The 16,867-nt window shown below is 57.1% G+C and overlaps 1 protein-coding gene across 1 annotated transcript; it reads right to left on the bottom strand.

The window, feature by feature from the left end:
- Positions 1 to 768: 768 nt before the first annotated feature.
- Positions 769 to 15,995, bottom strand: BGN (biglycan). Its single transcript, XM_045845415.1, has 8 exons — positions 15,841 to 15,995; positions 5,583 to 5,834; positions 5,122 to 5,234; positions 4,365 to 4,578; positions 3,797 to 3,907; positions 3,532 to 3,625; positions 3,307 to 3,445; positions 769 to 1,974 (listed from the first exon to the last, which is right to left on the bottom strand). The coding sequence occupies exons 2-8, from the start codon at positions 5,830 to 5,832 to the stop codon at positions 1,777 to 1,779; spliced, it is 1,119 nt and encodes a 372-aa protein (XP_045701371.1). The 5' UTR covers positions 5,833 to 5,834; positions 15,841 to 15,995; the 3' UTR covers positions 769 to 1,776.
- Between the last annotated feature and the right edge of the window lie 872 nt (positions 15,996 to 16,867).

The following is a 16,867-nucleotide window of genomic DNA, read 5'->3' as shown; positions in this document are numbered from 1 at the left end:
ACCTCATGTGGGACCAAGGGAGAGCAGCCAGGTTCTAGCTCACTGCTACCTCAGCCCTCTGGGAATGCCATCTGAGGGGGCATTGCTCTGGGGACTGTCCCCCATACTGCCCTTTCCAGGACAGACCTGTGTATTCAGTGAGCAGGATTTCCAGGCTATGCTCTGGATCCTCTCTTGGGAGCTAGCACCAGCACACTGAAACCTGGGCTGGGCTTTGCTGGCATACAGTGTATCCTGCAGGGTGGAGGTTGTGCTGGGAACCCAGGCCAGGTCAGTACAGATGGGCACACAGCACACAGCACACAGCACACAGCACACAGATGGCCGGGAGTGTGCCCCCTGGTGCTGACACAGGAATCCATCAAGAGGGGCAGTCAGTGGGTCCCCTAGGATTTCCTGGCTCTGCTGGGAGGGGTATCTAGCCTAGTGCTCAGCAAATGCTCTACCCTGGGAGGGCAGATGCTACCTCAGTGGGTCTGCTTCAGGAACCTAGTCTAAGGACAGTTAGGGCAACAGAAGTGCCTAGAAGGGAGGGGAAAGGGCCAGGCAGGGGCTTTTCACCTGGTTGCCTGGACCTGCTTGCACAGTCTCATACCTGGGGGTTCCCAGGATCTTCACTTGATCACAGGGAAAGCAGCAAAGAGGAAGAAGCCCCAGGCTTGGAGGGGGCACAGAGATGAAGAACCTGGGAGCTGGCCAGAGGTAGCCCCTTGTGGCTTGCTTTTCTGCTGGATCCCCAGTGCCATCCCAAGAATGGTGACACAGAGCCATATTGCACAGTGCTTCTTTAATTGAAAGACAACAACCAACCTCAGAAGCAGCCCCTCCTCAAGCTGGGTGTGATTGCTCGAAACTCTACACCAAGGGCTGAAAGCGAGGTGGGGGAAGACCTAGCCATTAAGGGGGAAGGGGGACAATGAAAAGTGTGTTTGGGACTCCAGTGGGATACTGGGCCCCTCCTGGGGGCCTGACTTCCAGGGTCTTGACTAGAGTGTGTGCGGGGTGCAGCACCTCCACCTGCCTCCTCCAGGACCATCCAGGCTTGGGAGAGAGGCCTGGGCAGAGTAGGCAGCTGTGGGGGGCAACTGCCTCCTCACCTGCTGGCTTGCCTGGGTAGGGACTAGGCAGAGGCCTCTCATTGCAGACACCAGATCCAGCCGAAGAACAGTAAGAGAGAAGAGGGAAGACAAGAAAGGGAGACAGAGGGAGAGGGACAGGACTGGTCTAGGAGCCAGTAGAGCAAGGAGGCTTCCATGGATGGGCTATGAACTTGCATAAAGATGGGGGACCATTTGAGACCAAGGATAGCAGACCAGGTCAATGAGGGCTGAAAGCTGCAAGTTCATTTGGTGGAGGAATGTGCACCAGGCAGGTGCACTGGGTTCGATAGGATCTGCTGTCTCCATCCCTGCTCGTCTCCTTCTTCCCCCAGACCTAGGGACTGGTTTTCTTGTACTGGATATTCATAAAATTTGGTTTCAGAGTGAAATGGCAGAAAATTTGGCAGGGGCACCTCTGAGTGGCTATGATGACGGGGAGGGGCAGCTCTGAAGCTAAGGGAACATGTGATGAGGTCTGGGCCTCATGCCCCACCTGCACACTTGGGAGCCAGGGCAAAGGTGTCAGGGGGCAGCAAGTGGGGGTTGGGGATAAAGGGTGGGGCTAGGTTGGGTGCAGCTGGGCACTGGCTTCACTCCCTTGCTCTGCCACCCCCTCAAGATGTTCCCTGTGCTCCCCAGACACCCGGCCCAGGCCACCACAAGGCCGCTGCTGCCTCTACTTTTTGTAGTTGCCAAATTGGATGGCCAGGCGGTCAGTCACACAGCGGAAGGTGGCTGGCTGCACCTCCCAGTAAGGCACAGGATTGTTGAAGAGGCTGATGCCATTGTAGTAGGCCCGCTTGACCCCGAAGCCTATGGGGCAGAAGTCGTTGACGCCCACCTTGGTGATATTGTTGGTGTGTAGGTAGACAACCTGGAACACAGGAGCATGGCCTAGTTTCAGTGCCAATGGCTGAGGCACCTCAACCACCTTTCCCAAGTCTGGCCTGGTGGCTATGGGGACATCACTTCATTGCATTGCATCCAAACAGCCCTTTGAGGGCCCAGATGTAGTTCTCCCACTGGGAGGAACAAACCACAGCTTGAGTATGGTGGTCAGGAGGGTGTGTGATCAGGGCTCAGGTAGGTGTGTGGTGGGTGGGAGGTGAGGGGCACATAAGGGTCAGTGGATGGAGTGGGGTGTCCATGCAGGAAAGATGGCACCTTGGGCTCACAGAGGGACCCTGGCCTTCCTTCTGGGTTCGCCAAACTCCTGGCCTGCCCATCTCAGCCTCTCACTCCAGGGGCCCAGACAGGGGCATGAGAGGAGAAAGAACCTTCAAGTTGATTTCCTTTTCCTCCCAATCCTCTGGGGCACTTGCCCTCTATCAGCCTCCCCCAACTCCCTGAAGCCCCTCTCTAGGGGAAGGGCAGAGCAGACAGGAGGGTGAGTGGGCAAGAAGCCGAATGATGCGGGGGAGACGCTGATCTGCAACAGCACCCTCTAGAGGTGGAGAGGAACTGGCCACTAGAGGGCACACTCAGCTCGGCATTGCCCATGATGCTGTTGCAGCTGGGTTGTCCGGCTAGCAGGGCTCCGTTGGACTTGGCTCTGGCTGGATACCTTGTGGGAATGGCGGGTCTCCCAGCACTTGTGAATGGGGCTGAGGAAGAGACTGGGAACAGGGAAGGTCTGGGCAAGGCCAAGTTTGCCAGTGTGACTGGAGACCAAGCCAAGGAAGGGCCCCTTGAGACAACAACAGGCAAGGGCCTGCACTCCCCTTCCTCCATCAGCCCACTTCTTGCCCTGGGCTGTTTCTGTCTTAGCACATATTTGTACATCCCCATGCCCTCAATGTTCCCCAACCTCCTCTGAGGCCCTGGCCTCTTGGGAGACCTTCAGTTCCAGCATCTACCAGGCCACCTCCTACTCATCCTTTACAACCACTCTCTATCCCTGCCCCACTGTCCTTGCTGTCCTACTCTCCTCCTCCTCTTCCTCAGCACAGACCATTGGCCCTGAAGGAGGAGTCCTCCTAGCTGCTCCTTTTCAGGTGAGGAGGCAGAGGTGGAGTAATCCGCCAGACCCTGCAGCTGCCACTTGCACAGCGAGTTCCAGTTCCACTATCTGGGAACTGGGTCCACTACCTGGGACCCACACCAGGAGGGGCAGGAGGCCAAGGAACTGCCCTGGGGACATGGGCTGTACCCCTCCCCCAGTCTTAGAGAACTTGGTACTGGTATTGCCCCCACCCTCAGCTTTCACCTGGAGTAGCTTGAGATCTGGAAGGCCAGCAGGCACCTTGGACAGCTTGTTATTGTCCAAGTGCAGCTCCCTCAAGGTGGGCAGAAAACTCAGGCTTCCATTCTCGATCATGCGGATCTGGTTGTGGCCCAGGCCCAGCCTGCAAAGGGATGGATGAGATATACCAAGAAGCCAGAGGAGAAAAGGACTGTGGAGTGGGTCACCCGCCTTGGTCCCCCAACCCACCTGTACAGTTTGGAGTAGCGGAGCAGATCCTCCAGCTCAATAGCCTGAATTTTGTTGTGGTCCAGATGGAGTTCATTCAGGGTCTCAGGCAGATCTGCCGGGGCAGGGCAGGGGGTGTGGGGGAGTGGTGGGAAAGGGCACTTTGAGATGAATACAGGAGTGTGTGGCTGGTGCTGTGAGGGGGATGGGGTGGTGGAGAGAGGGCTGCCGAAGGCTCTAGACCCCCAACTTTTCCCATCATGGGAAGAAAGGGTGGTCTTCCTACCTTTAGGAATGCCAGTGAGCTTGGCCTCGGAGATGCGAAGATAGTTGAGCTTCAGGCCACCGAAGGCTCCAGGTTCAAAGCCACTGTTTTCCAGAGGATTCCCACCCATCTCTAGGAGAGAGGCCCCCTCAGCCCCAGAGCCAGAGCAGAACTGCTGCCTGAACATCCTGGGGTCTGTTGGCTTCCTGGCTTGAGCTGGCCTGACAGTCCTTGCTAATTCTAATTCCCTGCTCTCTTTTCTCCCTCTGAAAGCCACTAATTTATGGGGCAAATTGCAAACTCCTAGCTGTTCAAGACCACTACCTCCCAAGGGGTCCTGGCATCGACCTCGTGGGGCAGGGGGAGCAAGGGAGAGCCCATGGCAGGCCCTGGCCAGCTGTCTTGTGGCACTGGCCCCTTCCCTTCCCTCTTTATGGATTCCCTCTTGCTTTGGTGGCTCTAGGACATGCCCCTAGACAAGTCTCCAGAACATTCTGTGAGACCCATTCTGGCTGGAAGAGGTCCCTTTCCCTGACCCTCCCTGCCAGCCACCGGGGTGAGGACTGTCCTGAACCAGGGCCACACTCACCAATGCAGTTCATGTTGCGCAGCCCGCTGAACACACCCTTGGGCACCTTTCGGATGCGGTTGTCATGGATGCGGAGTTCCACCAGGGAGCTAGGCAGGTTGGGAGGGATTTCCACCAGGTGGTTCTTGGAGATGTAGAGCTTCTGCAGCTTCCGAAGAGGGCTGAAAGCCTTCTCATGTATCTTAGAGATCTTATTGTTCACCAGGACAAGAGCCTGAGGTGGAGTGGGCATTGGAGGTGAAGGCACTGGCTCCCCAGCCCATCCTGCCCTCTCCTCTTTCTACTCCTCTGCCACCGGAGCTGGAGATTATTGGGATTTCACAGCTGGGCCTCAAGGAGATCTGTCTTCTCGTAGGCATGGTGCAGAGCTGGGAGCTCGCACTCAGGCCTGGCGAGCCACTACTGCCTAGCTGCAGCCCAGAGCTTCTTTGAGCCTCAGTTTCCCAATTACACCCTGGCTACAATGCAATATGTTCTTGGGAAAAACCAATAAAATGAAAAATGTTTCCAGCTAAAAAGGGAATTAAGTGATCCTGAGTGATCCTGTCCTGTACTTATAGTTGCTGACACCCACAAATGTGACCCTGACCCTCGGCACTCCCTCAATGCCCACCTCCAGACTTTTCTCAGGACTCCATGGGCCCCCAGTCCCCTCTCACACTCCACTAGTGTGCGCACACACCCATCTGGACCCGACTCCCCAGCTGCAGACCATCCATGTCTTCTCAGCCCCTCGAAAGGGCCAGGGCAAGCTTACGTAGAGGTGTTGGAGGCCTTTGAAGTCATCCTTGCGGAGCTCGGTGATGTCGTTGTTTTGCAGGTCCAACAATGTGGTGTCAGGTGAAATTTCCTTGGGCACAGCCTTCAGACCTGGGGGCACCACCGTCACCAATGTGAGCCCAGGCCACAACCCTGGAGAAGCTCAGAGTACGGGGACACAGACATACAGACATGCATCCAGGGACTCCACCACAGCCAGGCAGAAGCTTTGGAGCTGGCAGATCAAGGCTCTTCTCATTCCCCATTCACTTGCAGCCAGACAACTGGACACCTTCCCATACTGAAATCAGGATCCCCAAGCCTGTTCGGGTCACCCCATCTCTGCTCCCATCCTTCTATGCCCATACCACAGGACAGACACGTGTGTCGCCTTGATATGGGCACTCAGGCTGTGCCTGTGCCTCCACATACCCCTCCCACCACAGCCCCAGGACTGACCCAGGTCAGAGCACTGGACAACCCGCAGGTGGCAGTGGCAGCCGAAAGGACACATGGCACTGAAGGTGGGCGGGAGGGAGTCCAGGTCCGGGACTCCTGAGGTTGTGTCGGCACCCGAAGCTTCCTCATCATTGAGCATGGGCAGCCCATCATCCAGGGTGAAGTCCCAGAAGCCCTTCTGTTCAAAGGGCAGGGCCTGGCTCAGGGCCAGCAGGGGTGCGAAGAGCCAGAGGGGCCACATGGTAGGCATACCTAGAAGGCCAGGGTGAGGAGGGGCCGTCAGGAGGGCCTGCCCAGTGTGCACATCCATCCTCTCAGCCCTTTCCTGGCCATCTCCCCAACACCAGGAACTGGAATTCTTCCTGGATTGGCACCATGTCCCCCATCCATCACTGGGGCCGGAGTGGCAGAGACAGGGAATGTGGGCAGCCAGGAGGTACCTGGCAGCATAGAGGCACCTCTTCCTGCTCCCCTCTGCTTCCAGGCAGGACTTGACTTCAGTGGGAAATGCAATGTCTTCCCATTAGGAGTCTGCAGCACCCCCCCTCACACGCACCTACCGCACTGAGTCAGCTGGCAGCTGCCTGGGGGGTCAGTGAGGCAAGTGGAGGAGGCAGAGAAAGAAATCCAGTTATGCTTTGCCCCCCACATGCTTTGAAGATACCGCTGTGGCCTGGGCCAATCCCACATGTTCAAGGCAATGTGGGCAGTCAGGATTGAGTTAGGGGATGACGAGTCACTTCCTTTCCTGCCTGATACCCCCCACCTTGCAGCACATCCACATTTTTCTAAGAAAGTCAAGAGGCCAAGACACCAGGCTGGGCACACTGGACAAAGACCTGGGTTAGTTCCGGAGGCAAAGTGGAGAAAGAGAGGGGTGTCCTCCAAAGCCATGAGAGAAATCACAGAGGTAGAGAGGGCACAGCCCCCCATTCACTTCCCTACTGCTTCCTGGGACCTTGGTTTCTTCCCCTGGCCCACAAGTCTTCCCTGGGCTGGACCCTGGGGCTCTCACCCTTCCTTCTGCCAAGGGTCCAGCCTTCTGAAGAACCAACTGCCCCCCTTCAGGGGAGCAGCCTGACACCAAAGTGGTGGGCAGGGTCAGGCTTGTCTGGAGGCCCCCCAGGCTGGGCAGCAAGGTGGAGGTGGGGGAAGCCTCTCTGCCTGAGCCTGCCCCTGGCACCCACATCAGCCTGCCTCCTTCCTTTTCTAGCAAAGGCTGCCCCCCAGCCAGAGGCTCCTTTGGTCAAAAGCTCTGTACAGGGAAGAGCCAGAGCCCGTGCCTCTCCGATCACCCTCTACTTACAAGGATTTCCAGGGAAAGTCCCAGCCTCATTTTTTCCTATCTGTTAAACAGGAATAAGAGTGCACACCCTGTTTACCTCATAGGTTTGGGACAGAGGGCAGGAGGCTGCCCTGGGTGCATCTCTGGGCAGGGAGTCCAGCTGATTTCCAGGGCCTCCTGCAGACCCAAGCTGGTCCCACCCCAGGGAGGCCCTCACTTGGGGCCCATCTTGTCCAGGGGAGGGGTTGTTTGGGGTATCAGTGGGGCTAGGTGAGCCCCCTGAACCTAACTGCTAGCTGTAGAGGTGGAAGGGAGACTCTGAGGGTGGAGGGCTCTACCCACTCTAGGCCAGCATTTTCGGAGCAGCTTGGCCCTGCCTACCGATTTCCTAGGCAGGCCCCGTCGAGGTATAGCTGGGCTGGCTACCTGGTGGGGCCTGAGGCCACCTCCATGTCTGTGCACACAGCTCTGCCCCTCAGATTCTTATTCATCCTTGCCTTGCTGTCCCCTCCTGCACTCGTCCTGAAGCCACCCCCACCAAGAGGTCACATGGCCTGCTTTGGCCCCCACCATCACTGAGGACAGAGCTGCTGGAGGGGATGGCAGGAGGAGCCCAGGAGCTGCAGAGCCAGCCTCAGAGCACCCCCAGTGGATTCCGACAGCCCTCCTGAGCCATGGTCCCCAGTGACAGGTTCAGGGAAGCTGCCTGCCTACCCCACATCACACAGTGAAGTGAGGGTCCCCCACACTAAGGCAGCATCCAGCTTCCCTGTCTTCTTCAATCACATCACAGGTTCTAGCAGCCCTAGGCTGGCCATGTAGACATCAGGGGGCCCCTGGAAGGCCTTGGCACAGGGTAGGGAGAAGGCCTGGGGTTTGCCTACCTGGACAGCGGGTCTCTCCTTCTTCCCCCAAGTTTGCAACTCTCAGGGCAGAGCACTGTAGGCCTAGGCTTCCTGTGCCTGTTGCCACTGCACAGGGCCCTTGCCCAGATGCCACTGGATGCCCAGGGCTGGGAGGAGGAGGAGGAGCAATGGGAGAGAACAAGAAGGGGAGGATGAAGGTAGGAGAGCGAGATGGAACAGAAGAGAGGGAGGAGACTGCTCCCCCCTTTGTCTGGCACCCCTGCCAAAGCCGCTACCTCACAGAAGGGATGACTCAGGGCTGGAATGCCCAGAAGGAACCTTGGAATTCTCTGGGATCCACAGTCCACCTGAACAGGTGGGGGTGGGATATGGTGGTCTGGCCAGGCCCAGGAGAAACTTTGGGGAGAGGTGGGTGCAGACAGGCCCTGGGCAGCCTGCTGGAGCTGGAGAGTGCTGGGGATCTCCACAGAGAACATCTGCACTGGTGTCTGGCCACTCCACCAGGCAGAGGATGAACAGGCACTGGGAAGGCCAACCAGGTGGTCTCTCAGGACTTGCTCTGGGGGGATGGGCCAGCTCCAAGCAACCGTGTCTGATGGCTGCAGCGCAGACTCACTCTGAAGAGAAGGGAGGCTGAGGGCTTGGAGGCCCTGTACCAGTGCCTCGTGACAGAGGCAGAGGACAAGGTTTGGCTGGTTCTCCCCTGTTCCTGGCTGGGCCCAAGCAGTGGGGAGGCTGGCGGGGTAGGGGCTGGGCAGGCTTCCCAGCACAGCCCTCATTTCCCCTTGAGGAACTGGCACAAGACTCAGCCAGAACTATGCAGGGGGAGGGGGCTAGCTGGATGAGGAACCAGCAAAAGATGGCAAGAGACCCCCGCAGAGCCAGAAAGAGCCAGGAAGGGGCCTCAAGGGGATGCAGGGAGGCTTCCCTGCATCTAGCACAATTGCTCTCTCCATTTTATTGGAAGAGAAAACTGAGGCCTAGAAAGAGAAACAGATTTTCCCCCATTGCAGTCAGCTTGAGATGGGCTCCAACTCAGTCCCTGAGCTTTCAAACCTCAGCCTTGCCTCTCAGTACAGCGTGGGGGTGATGGGGTCTCAGAGTGACTGGCTGGCTCAGTGTGGACAGTGCAGACAGTCTGAGGGGAGGAGTTTGAGGCTGGTGATGATCAGGGTGGGGGACTGTCGGGCTGTAGACAGGCCCAGCTGCCCTAGTTTAAGCATGGTCCTACCTTCTCCCCACTGCCTCACACGGACCTCCACCCTTCAGAAACACACACACGTCAGAGGCAGGAAGGCCACAGCCCAGGAAGTGGGAGCTCCTCATGGACAGATAATGGGAGACCCACAGCAAGTCACCCCAATGCCATCTCCCCATATTACCTGAGCCTTTGGGCTTCAGTTTCCCTTCATTGGCTTCCCCAGGCATGTCCCCAAGGACCTTAGGGAGGGCCTCAACCCCATCAAAGTGTGATCTGAGCTCACTGGACCCCCACCTCCTCAGAGCAAAGGAAAGAAGTGGTAATGGCTGTGAGGCCTTAGGCTTGGTGCCCATAGGTGTGAACGAGAGAAGAGGCTGGGCTTCCTGGAGCCTGCACCTCCGACCCAATAGGGCCCTTCTTGTCTGGCCCTCTGAAAGTCAGAGTACTCCTCCGAGAAGGATTGCTCCAGGTCACAGCCAAACAAGACACATTGGCAGCCTCTAAGAACATGGAGGGGCTATGCCAGGCATTCAGGCCAGGCCAAGGGTGGCGGGAGCAGGACTTGAGGTCTGGCATGCCCTGGGAGCTCGCCGGCAGATGTGTGGCTCACAACTGCCAAGTTGTAGACGCCAGGCGCTGTCTCTGGGCCTCAGCCCGAGGTGTCTGGCCCCACTGAGCCACTCGACCTAAACTCTGACATGTGTGCCACCTTCCACTCAGCCTTGTCAGGTCCCTGGGACTGAGTGGATGGGGTGGGGTGAGAAAGACAGGCGATGCAGGGACCCTCCGCCCCCAACCCTTTTCACCAAACCCTTCTGGCCCAGCTTCAACCAGCAGGCTAGAGGCAGGGGTGCTGCACGGGCTGATTCTACTCGGCTGCTCCCTACTGCCTTCTCAGGCCTGAGCCCACCGGCCTCCTGACAGCTCTACTCTGCACTTGGGTGTCAACCAGAGAGAGGGGACACGTACCACCCATAGGTCCACTAAAGCCCATGTGTGTGTGGGGGGGGAGTGATCGTGTGAAGGGCTGGTAGCTGTAGTGGGGAAGGTTTGGACCTTAAAGCCTACCCTGTCTGTGTCTGCACCCAGGCCACCCTGAAGCCACCACCATGTCTGGCCCTCTGAAAGCCAGAGTAGTCCTCTGAGAAGGATTGCTCCAGGTCACAGCCTAACAAGACACATTGGCAGCCTCTGAGAACATGGAGGGGCTATGCCCTCCAGGCTACAAGGAAGGTCAGATGCTCAAGTGTGGCTTCTGTGGCCCTGCCACTGGGGTGACTGGGCAGAGTTGGGTCTTCAGGGACAGACTCAACCTGGACATGGGTATCAGAGGCCGTAGGGAGCCAGCAATGGGCTGGCACCAGGAAGGTGGTGAGGCAGCTGGTAGTGGCCAAGCCAGACTTCTCTCCCTACAACATGCAGGAGAGCCATCCGTGCCTGCTCCCACCCTGCCAGGAAACCTCTGGAAAGTGAGAGGGTCAAACTGCTGCCTTCTCTTATGCTAGGGGTTGGGCAACAGATGACCTGGGCCAGCTGGGGGCTCTGAGTTTCTGGTCCTTGTGTACTTAAGCTGTGCGCCTTTCTTCATCCCCCCACTCAATGAAGAAATCCTGAGCTCTTCATCATGTTCTACAATCTTTGAGGAAGAGGGAGGATGTTATCACCTCCCAGGGCAGGACAAGGAACTCAAATGATTTTCCAATGACCATAAAGAAGAAGCACAAGGGTTTGTCCAAAACTCTTGCCCAAGGCAACGTGTTGAGGAAATGGTAGAGCTGGGACTCTGCCGTCTGTCTGTCTACTATCCATGTGTCTGGCCCCACCCTCTGCCATTGATCGCAGACTTTGCTGCAAGCCCCAAAGCCACAAGATCCCACACTCTCTGAGCTGTGTAGGGGCTAGACCAGCTCCTGGAGTCCCTGGAGAAGAGTCTTTGGCAGCTCCTTCACCCCAGCTAGGAAGTGAGGCTGTTGGAAAGCACAACCCTGATCTGTGGGTCTTGTGCCCCCGTGCTTGCATCATGAATCCTTTGGGAATATAGCACCTTTCTCTGGCTGCCACCATCAATAGCTCCCCACTGCCTGAGGGGCCTACCCCTTTCACTGATGGGTCTGGTGGCACTGTTTTGACCCAAGTATATCTACCAGGCCAGCTCTGCCTTCATCTGCAAGGAAGTTGCCTGGAAAAGCCATCATCCTGGCAGACCAGGGAAGTTTCCTGGTGTATTTTAGGTCTCAACAGGCGCCAGACCCCCCAGGGCTATGTTCTCAGCCTGGCTATCAGAGTCTGGGGCCCTACCTACCTCATTTCCTCATTAAGCCAGGCGAAGGCAAGGGAGCTTGGCCTGGTTCCCAGGGCAGGAGAGTTGCCAGGCACCCTGCAAGGAAGCGCTGTAGCCCCTTTCTTTCCTGGGCCCAGGGTTTACTGTGGCCCCTTCCCTGCCTCAGGTCCTAGCTCTCTTCCAGGAGCTCTGGCTGGGATGGGAGTCAGCCCTTGGCAGCTAGCTTAGAGGCTCCAGGACCTGTTCACCTTCTGCTCCTTCTAGGGCTCCTAAGCTACAGGCCTCTTTGTAGCTGGGCAACCTCTAAGGCCTGGGGGACCATAATGGAGGCTGAGCTGGGATTTGGACTTCAGAGAGTATCAAAGTCACACTCTCCTCTGCCTTCAGGACTTCCCCTGTCTCCAGGGACAGGACTGCCAGAGCCAGCCTCTCTCTGCCTTCTGCCCTTCTCTTTCAAGCCCAAATTCTCTTCCCCAAATCTTCGATCTTGCAGCCACAGGGTCTGTGACTGCTGTATCCCCTTTGGCCACCTGACCTCCCAGAAGCAGTTGGTGGGGGTGAAGCAGGGGTGAGTTCAGAGTTACACAGAATTTGGGATCTCTCTCAGCCCACCTCCCCCTAAGCCTGAGAGATATGTCACCACAAGGAGGGGGCAGATGTGAGTCATCTGAGTCCCTACACCTTCACTGGGCTCAGGAATGTCAGTGAGGCTGACAATGTCAGTGCTGCTGAAGCTGAGCAATATCTGGAAAAGCTGAGGCTGGTGGGCTCTGGGCTAGAAGGTACCCTCCACAACCACTCTAGGAGCTACCCCTACCTGGAGCAGAGAGGATGGAGCAGGGGTGGAGAAGCTAAGCAGGGTGGGGCTGAGGTGGCTTCTAGAAGCCTGGAGTGCCAGTGGGGGTGAAGGATGCTCTGGGACTCTTGGGCTGTGTGCTCTAAATGGAGGAAGGGCCTTTACCCCAGTACCTCCCATTTGGAAGGTGGGGAGCTGATCTGGAAGGCTGGCGAAGGGCCTGGCCATGGGGCTGGCCAGTTACTCTCAGTGGGCCTCAGGCCTGGCCAGGACTGAGTAGACATGTCCCCATCCCCCCAGCACAGCCCCCTCTGCTCGCCTCCTGCTAGCTCCCTCTAAATTGTGATTTACAGAAAGGGTTCTTTCTGTGGGTGTCCCAATGTGTGAGTAGAAAAGGACAGGAAGGGAGTGGGTAGAGTTAGCAGGGCTGGGGTCTGCCTGCCTTCAGAGGAAGCAGGGGTTTACCCCACCACAAGGCTCACTGTAGGGTACTCTGGAGAGCCACTGTTACCTCCCAGCCCCTCAGTTTGTGTCCCCTCTCACCAGCAGGGCCAATAGGTGTGGGGTAGAGCAGTTCGGGGCAGAGACCAAGCTCCTCTACTCTGGGTACCTGATCAGGAGGAGCAGGGTGAAGTGTTGGTGGGTCTGGGAAGACCTCTTTAACAATCAGGATATACAAGGATGGTGAGGGGCCCTGGGCGTGCCACCTGCAGGACCAGTAGCTCGGTGGCCCAGTGGGTGGGGCTTCAGAGATCAGGGTGTTGGTGGGAGAGAAGGGAAGCCCCCTTGGAAAGTCTTACTTGCTTTTTACGTGAACCCTTACATTCGGGTTCATTACAACTCCCTCCTCTGGAGACTTGATGCTGGCACTGGAAGGGACACTGTGGTCTTGTTTGAGTAACTGCAGTATCTTGCTAAAGAAAGGAGACTCTGGCCATGGCTGGTGTGGCTCAGTGGATTGAGTGCCGGCCTGAGAATCAGAGGGTCGCTGGTTCAATTCCCAGTCAGGGCACATGCCTGGGTTGTGAGCCGGGTCCCCGGTGTGTGTGTGTGTGTGGGGGGGGCTCGTGCCAGAGGCAAGCACATATGGATATATCTCTCCCTCTTTCCCTCCCCTCCATTCTCTAAAATAAATACATGGAATCTTAAAAAATACTTTTTTTTATAAAAAAAAGGAAACTCTGCCTTACAAATACCCACTTTCCTCCTGTCCTTCCTTGTTCATGCTCTTCCAATGGGCCAAGGCTACCTGTGGGACAGGGGAGAAATTTGGGCCGATGCTTGGAAATCACCCCGGATAATGGTCAGAAGGTTGGCACCTCTACCAACCTTTCTGGGTCCCTAAAATGGGCTGACACAGAACTGCCACCGGGTCCACTGGCAAAGGCCTAGACCTCAGACTCCCCGTCTACTAAATGAGGACCCTGGTCTCTGCTCCAGGGCAGGCAGAGCAAAAAGCAGTGGATGGTCAGTGCCCATTGGAACCTGGGTCCTTGGGGTTTGAAGGTGGACCAGTGGGCAGGCAGAACAGGGCAACCACTCAGCAGCTAGCTTGGTATGGGAGCCCTCTCTTCTCCCTGGCTCCCAGCTTCTGTTCCTGTGTTCACGATGCCTGGCCCCAACAGCTTAGTGGCAGCTCTATGCCTTCCTTTCAATGCACTCACATAGACCTGCCCTCACAGGCTCACCCATGCTGGCCACGGTAGCCAGACACAGGCAAGCACCACATGAAGGTGCCTCTGCTCTAGCACCAGCTAACCCAGTGTGCAGATGGCACAGGCAGCAGCATTTTGCCAGAACACACTTGCCTGCACAAATGTAGTCTCGTGCATGTATTCTCACTCTACATGAACTTGCACTCCTGGATACGAATCCCCAAGAACTGTTTTTGTTGTTGTTGTTGTTGTTGTTGTTGTTGTTGGTTTTTGGTACTGAGGGAGGCCCGAGCATCTCTGGCTTGTCTTAGTCCCAATCAGACCCTTGGGGTGGTGAGCTGGCAGGCCAGGGAGGGGTGAGGGCACAGAGGCAGGAGCCTCCTGGGGGCAGATGGGACTGGCCGAATCTGCAACCTGAGAGAACCTTCTGAAGATGGTTCAAGAACAATGAATCTCCCTGGCCTGACTGAGTTCTGCCCCACTTGATGCCACCCACCACCCTCCCTGGGGGACACTGGGCCTTCTGCTCTGCTCAGCAGCCCTCACTAATCAGTGCCCAGACTCCAATTCAGCCTATGGTGCGGCAAGGGGGGGGGTACTCCCATCCCCCAACCTTCCAGGGCACTCAGGGGCACACCCAGAGAGCTCTCTTTCCCCTTCCTCCTCTCCTGAGTCCCTTGGCAGGCCCCTCTACATGCCAGCCATCTTGAGAGCTTGCAGGAAGGATAGTGGTCAGTGGCCTTGCTACCTCTCACTCTAATCATCTCGCACTAGCGTTGACCACAGGCTATTGTCATCAACATTCAAATAACTTTGATGATTCCCTGAGTGGTATGGGGTTAATATAGCTCAAATTTGTCTGTTAGAAGCCCTGGGTCCTGACTTCTGCTCTGCCCTTGAATGGCTGTGCAATTGTGAGCAGGTTCCTGCCCCTCTCAGGCCCTTAGTTGCCCCCTCTGTACAATGGATGGGAATGGTGGAGGATGGGACAAGCAGGAGCCACTTATCCCCACCCAAAGGACCCTGGGGGCAACATTGTAGCTACACTTTGCTTGAGACCTGGGGCTCTCTCTCCCTTCAAGAGATGCCCCACGCACCAGTGTCTGGGCTGCCTTTGGGGGACAGGGCATCTAGTCAGGGAGCTATTGAAGTTCACCCATCCTTAAATGCACCCCTCCTGGGATGATGGTGTCCCAGCTTGGAAGTGGCCCTGTGGCCTAACATTTACCCAGTGTCCCCAGAAGCCTTACGGTGCCCCAAGCCAGGCCTGCCCAGGGTAGCATGGCATAGTTGCCCAAGTTTCTTTCTGCCTCATGCCAATTCTGAGTCCCAATCCAATGGGGTTCTGGGGAGATGGGGCTGAGCTACCCAGGCAGCCATGCTCAGGGTGCTGGAGGCCAGGGGTCTGTGGACCCACACTTTGCCCAGAAGGAGACAGGGGCAAAGCATTAGCCCATGGGTAAGCGAGGAATATCTGGGCAGGGTGCCTCAGGCATGCCTAGAGAACCAAGTCTCTGAGCTCCTGCCAAGGACTAGCCCTGGACAATGGGGACGGCTTCTTGTCCAGAGCTCAGGCGGAGGCCCAGAGGTCCTCCCGACCTGGGTCAGGCAAAAAACCCTGAGTGAGTAGGTTTGCCTGCCCCAGCAGAATGCAGAGAGAGAGGCTGGTGGGAGTGCAGGGTGCACCCGGGGCCTTGCAGCAAAGGGAGAGGGCCATTGGTGGAACTTGGGTGCCTGCTAGCCACCCAGCCATGTCTTGGTGATGTCCTGGAGCAGTAGCCAAAGGGAACAACCCCAAGATGGAGCAGAGAAAACAGACATGGAGCTGAGCTGAACGAAGTCAAAGGGGAGAGGAGGAGGCACCTGGAAGAGGGATGGGAACAGAGGCAGAAACCTAACAAGGACCAAAGGTGCCACAGGGTGGCGACGATGGGGCATGAACTAACAGCTTACAGCAGTGTCCTGGGAATCCGCATTGGGGGCAGGAGAGGGCGGTAAGGGGGCATCAGGGACAAAGATAAGGACATGGAGGGGTGACATGGGGGCAGCAGGGTCGGGGTCTGGGACTTCTTGAGAATGGTGAGGGGGCAACAGAGTCAGGGATGAGACATCAAGGGCAGCTGAAGGCTAGCGTGGGGTGTGGGGACAGTGAGTGGCTGGCGTGGGTGTCCTACCTGGGGAAAGGAAGCGCTGGGTGCAGGCTGGTTAGTTGGCAGGCTTGGGTGTCGGGCAGTCCTTGCGTCTGTCTTGTCTGTCGGTTGGGCCGCCTAGAGCAGCTGCTCACTCCTGGGCAGTTAGTGGAGAGAGGGAGACAGAGGCGGTGGGAGGGAGGCTAAAGGCTGGGCGGGCCGGCGGCCGACAGGGGGAGGGGGCAGGGAGGGAGGAAAGGAGGGAGGGGGCTGGTGGGGCTGGGAAGGGAAGGAGAGAGGGAGGGAGGAAGGGAAGGAGGGGGGCAGGCTTCTCAGCCCCCCTGGCAGCTTCAAAGGGAGCAATTTTCTTGTAGACGGCTGGGCTAGCTGCACCCACTCACAGCTCCTGCTCACACACCCACCTCCAGCACCCCCTCTTCCTGCCCCAAGCACATAGTGAGGGGACACACACTCTCATTCGCATGAGGGCCCTTGGCATCCCTGGGCAGGCATAGCCTCAGAGAGTCAAACTTTCTACTGCCCAGATGGGGACACTGAGGCCCAGAGAGAGGCGGGAACTGGCTTTCTGGCAGTGGGCTGGGCAGAGGAAGGCAAGAGAGCAGAAATGAAAGAGCATTGAGAGGGAGGTGGCCTTTGGTTGCTAATCCAGTGAGTGGCCCTGGAATTCTGTCCTGAGCCCGCCCAGAACCTGTGCCAGCCTAGGACTGATCAAGGAGGTGGTTCTCTGGGATCAGGGAGGCAACTGTTGAGGATTTCTGGAAAAGCTTGATCCATCTAGGCTCCTGGGAACGCTGGAAACGCCCACACCACCCCCACACACTCCAGAGTTCCTTTTCTCCTAAAAAAAAAAAAAAAAAAAAAGGGCAACTGGTCCTCTCTGTGTGATCTCAGGATCTGAGGATGGGAGTCATCTGGGAGTGGCAGGGGAGCAGCACAGATTCTGGGGATCCTCCCTCGGTTGCCTGCCCTGGAGCTCAGAGAAACTGAGTGGGAAAGCTGATTCAGAGAGAAGGATCCTAGCAAGTCATCCTTTTGCTCAATCTGTGATGGT

The sequence above is a fragment of the Phyllostomus hastatus genome, unplaced genomic scaffold (genome assembly GCF_019186645.2).
Source record: "Phyllostomus hastatus isolate PE091 unplaced genomic scaffold, TTU_PhHast_1.1 phas_contig_471, whole genome shotgun sequence".
NCBI classification, from domain to species: domain Eukaryota; kingdom Metazoa; phylum Chordata; class Mammalia; order Chiroptera; family Phyllostomidae; genus Phyllostomus; species Phyllostomus hastatus.
Note: the sequence above shows the minus strand (reverse complement) of the source record. Positions and strands in the feature narration are given on the sequence as shown.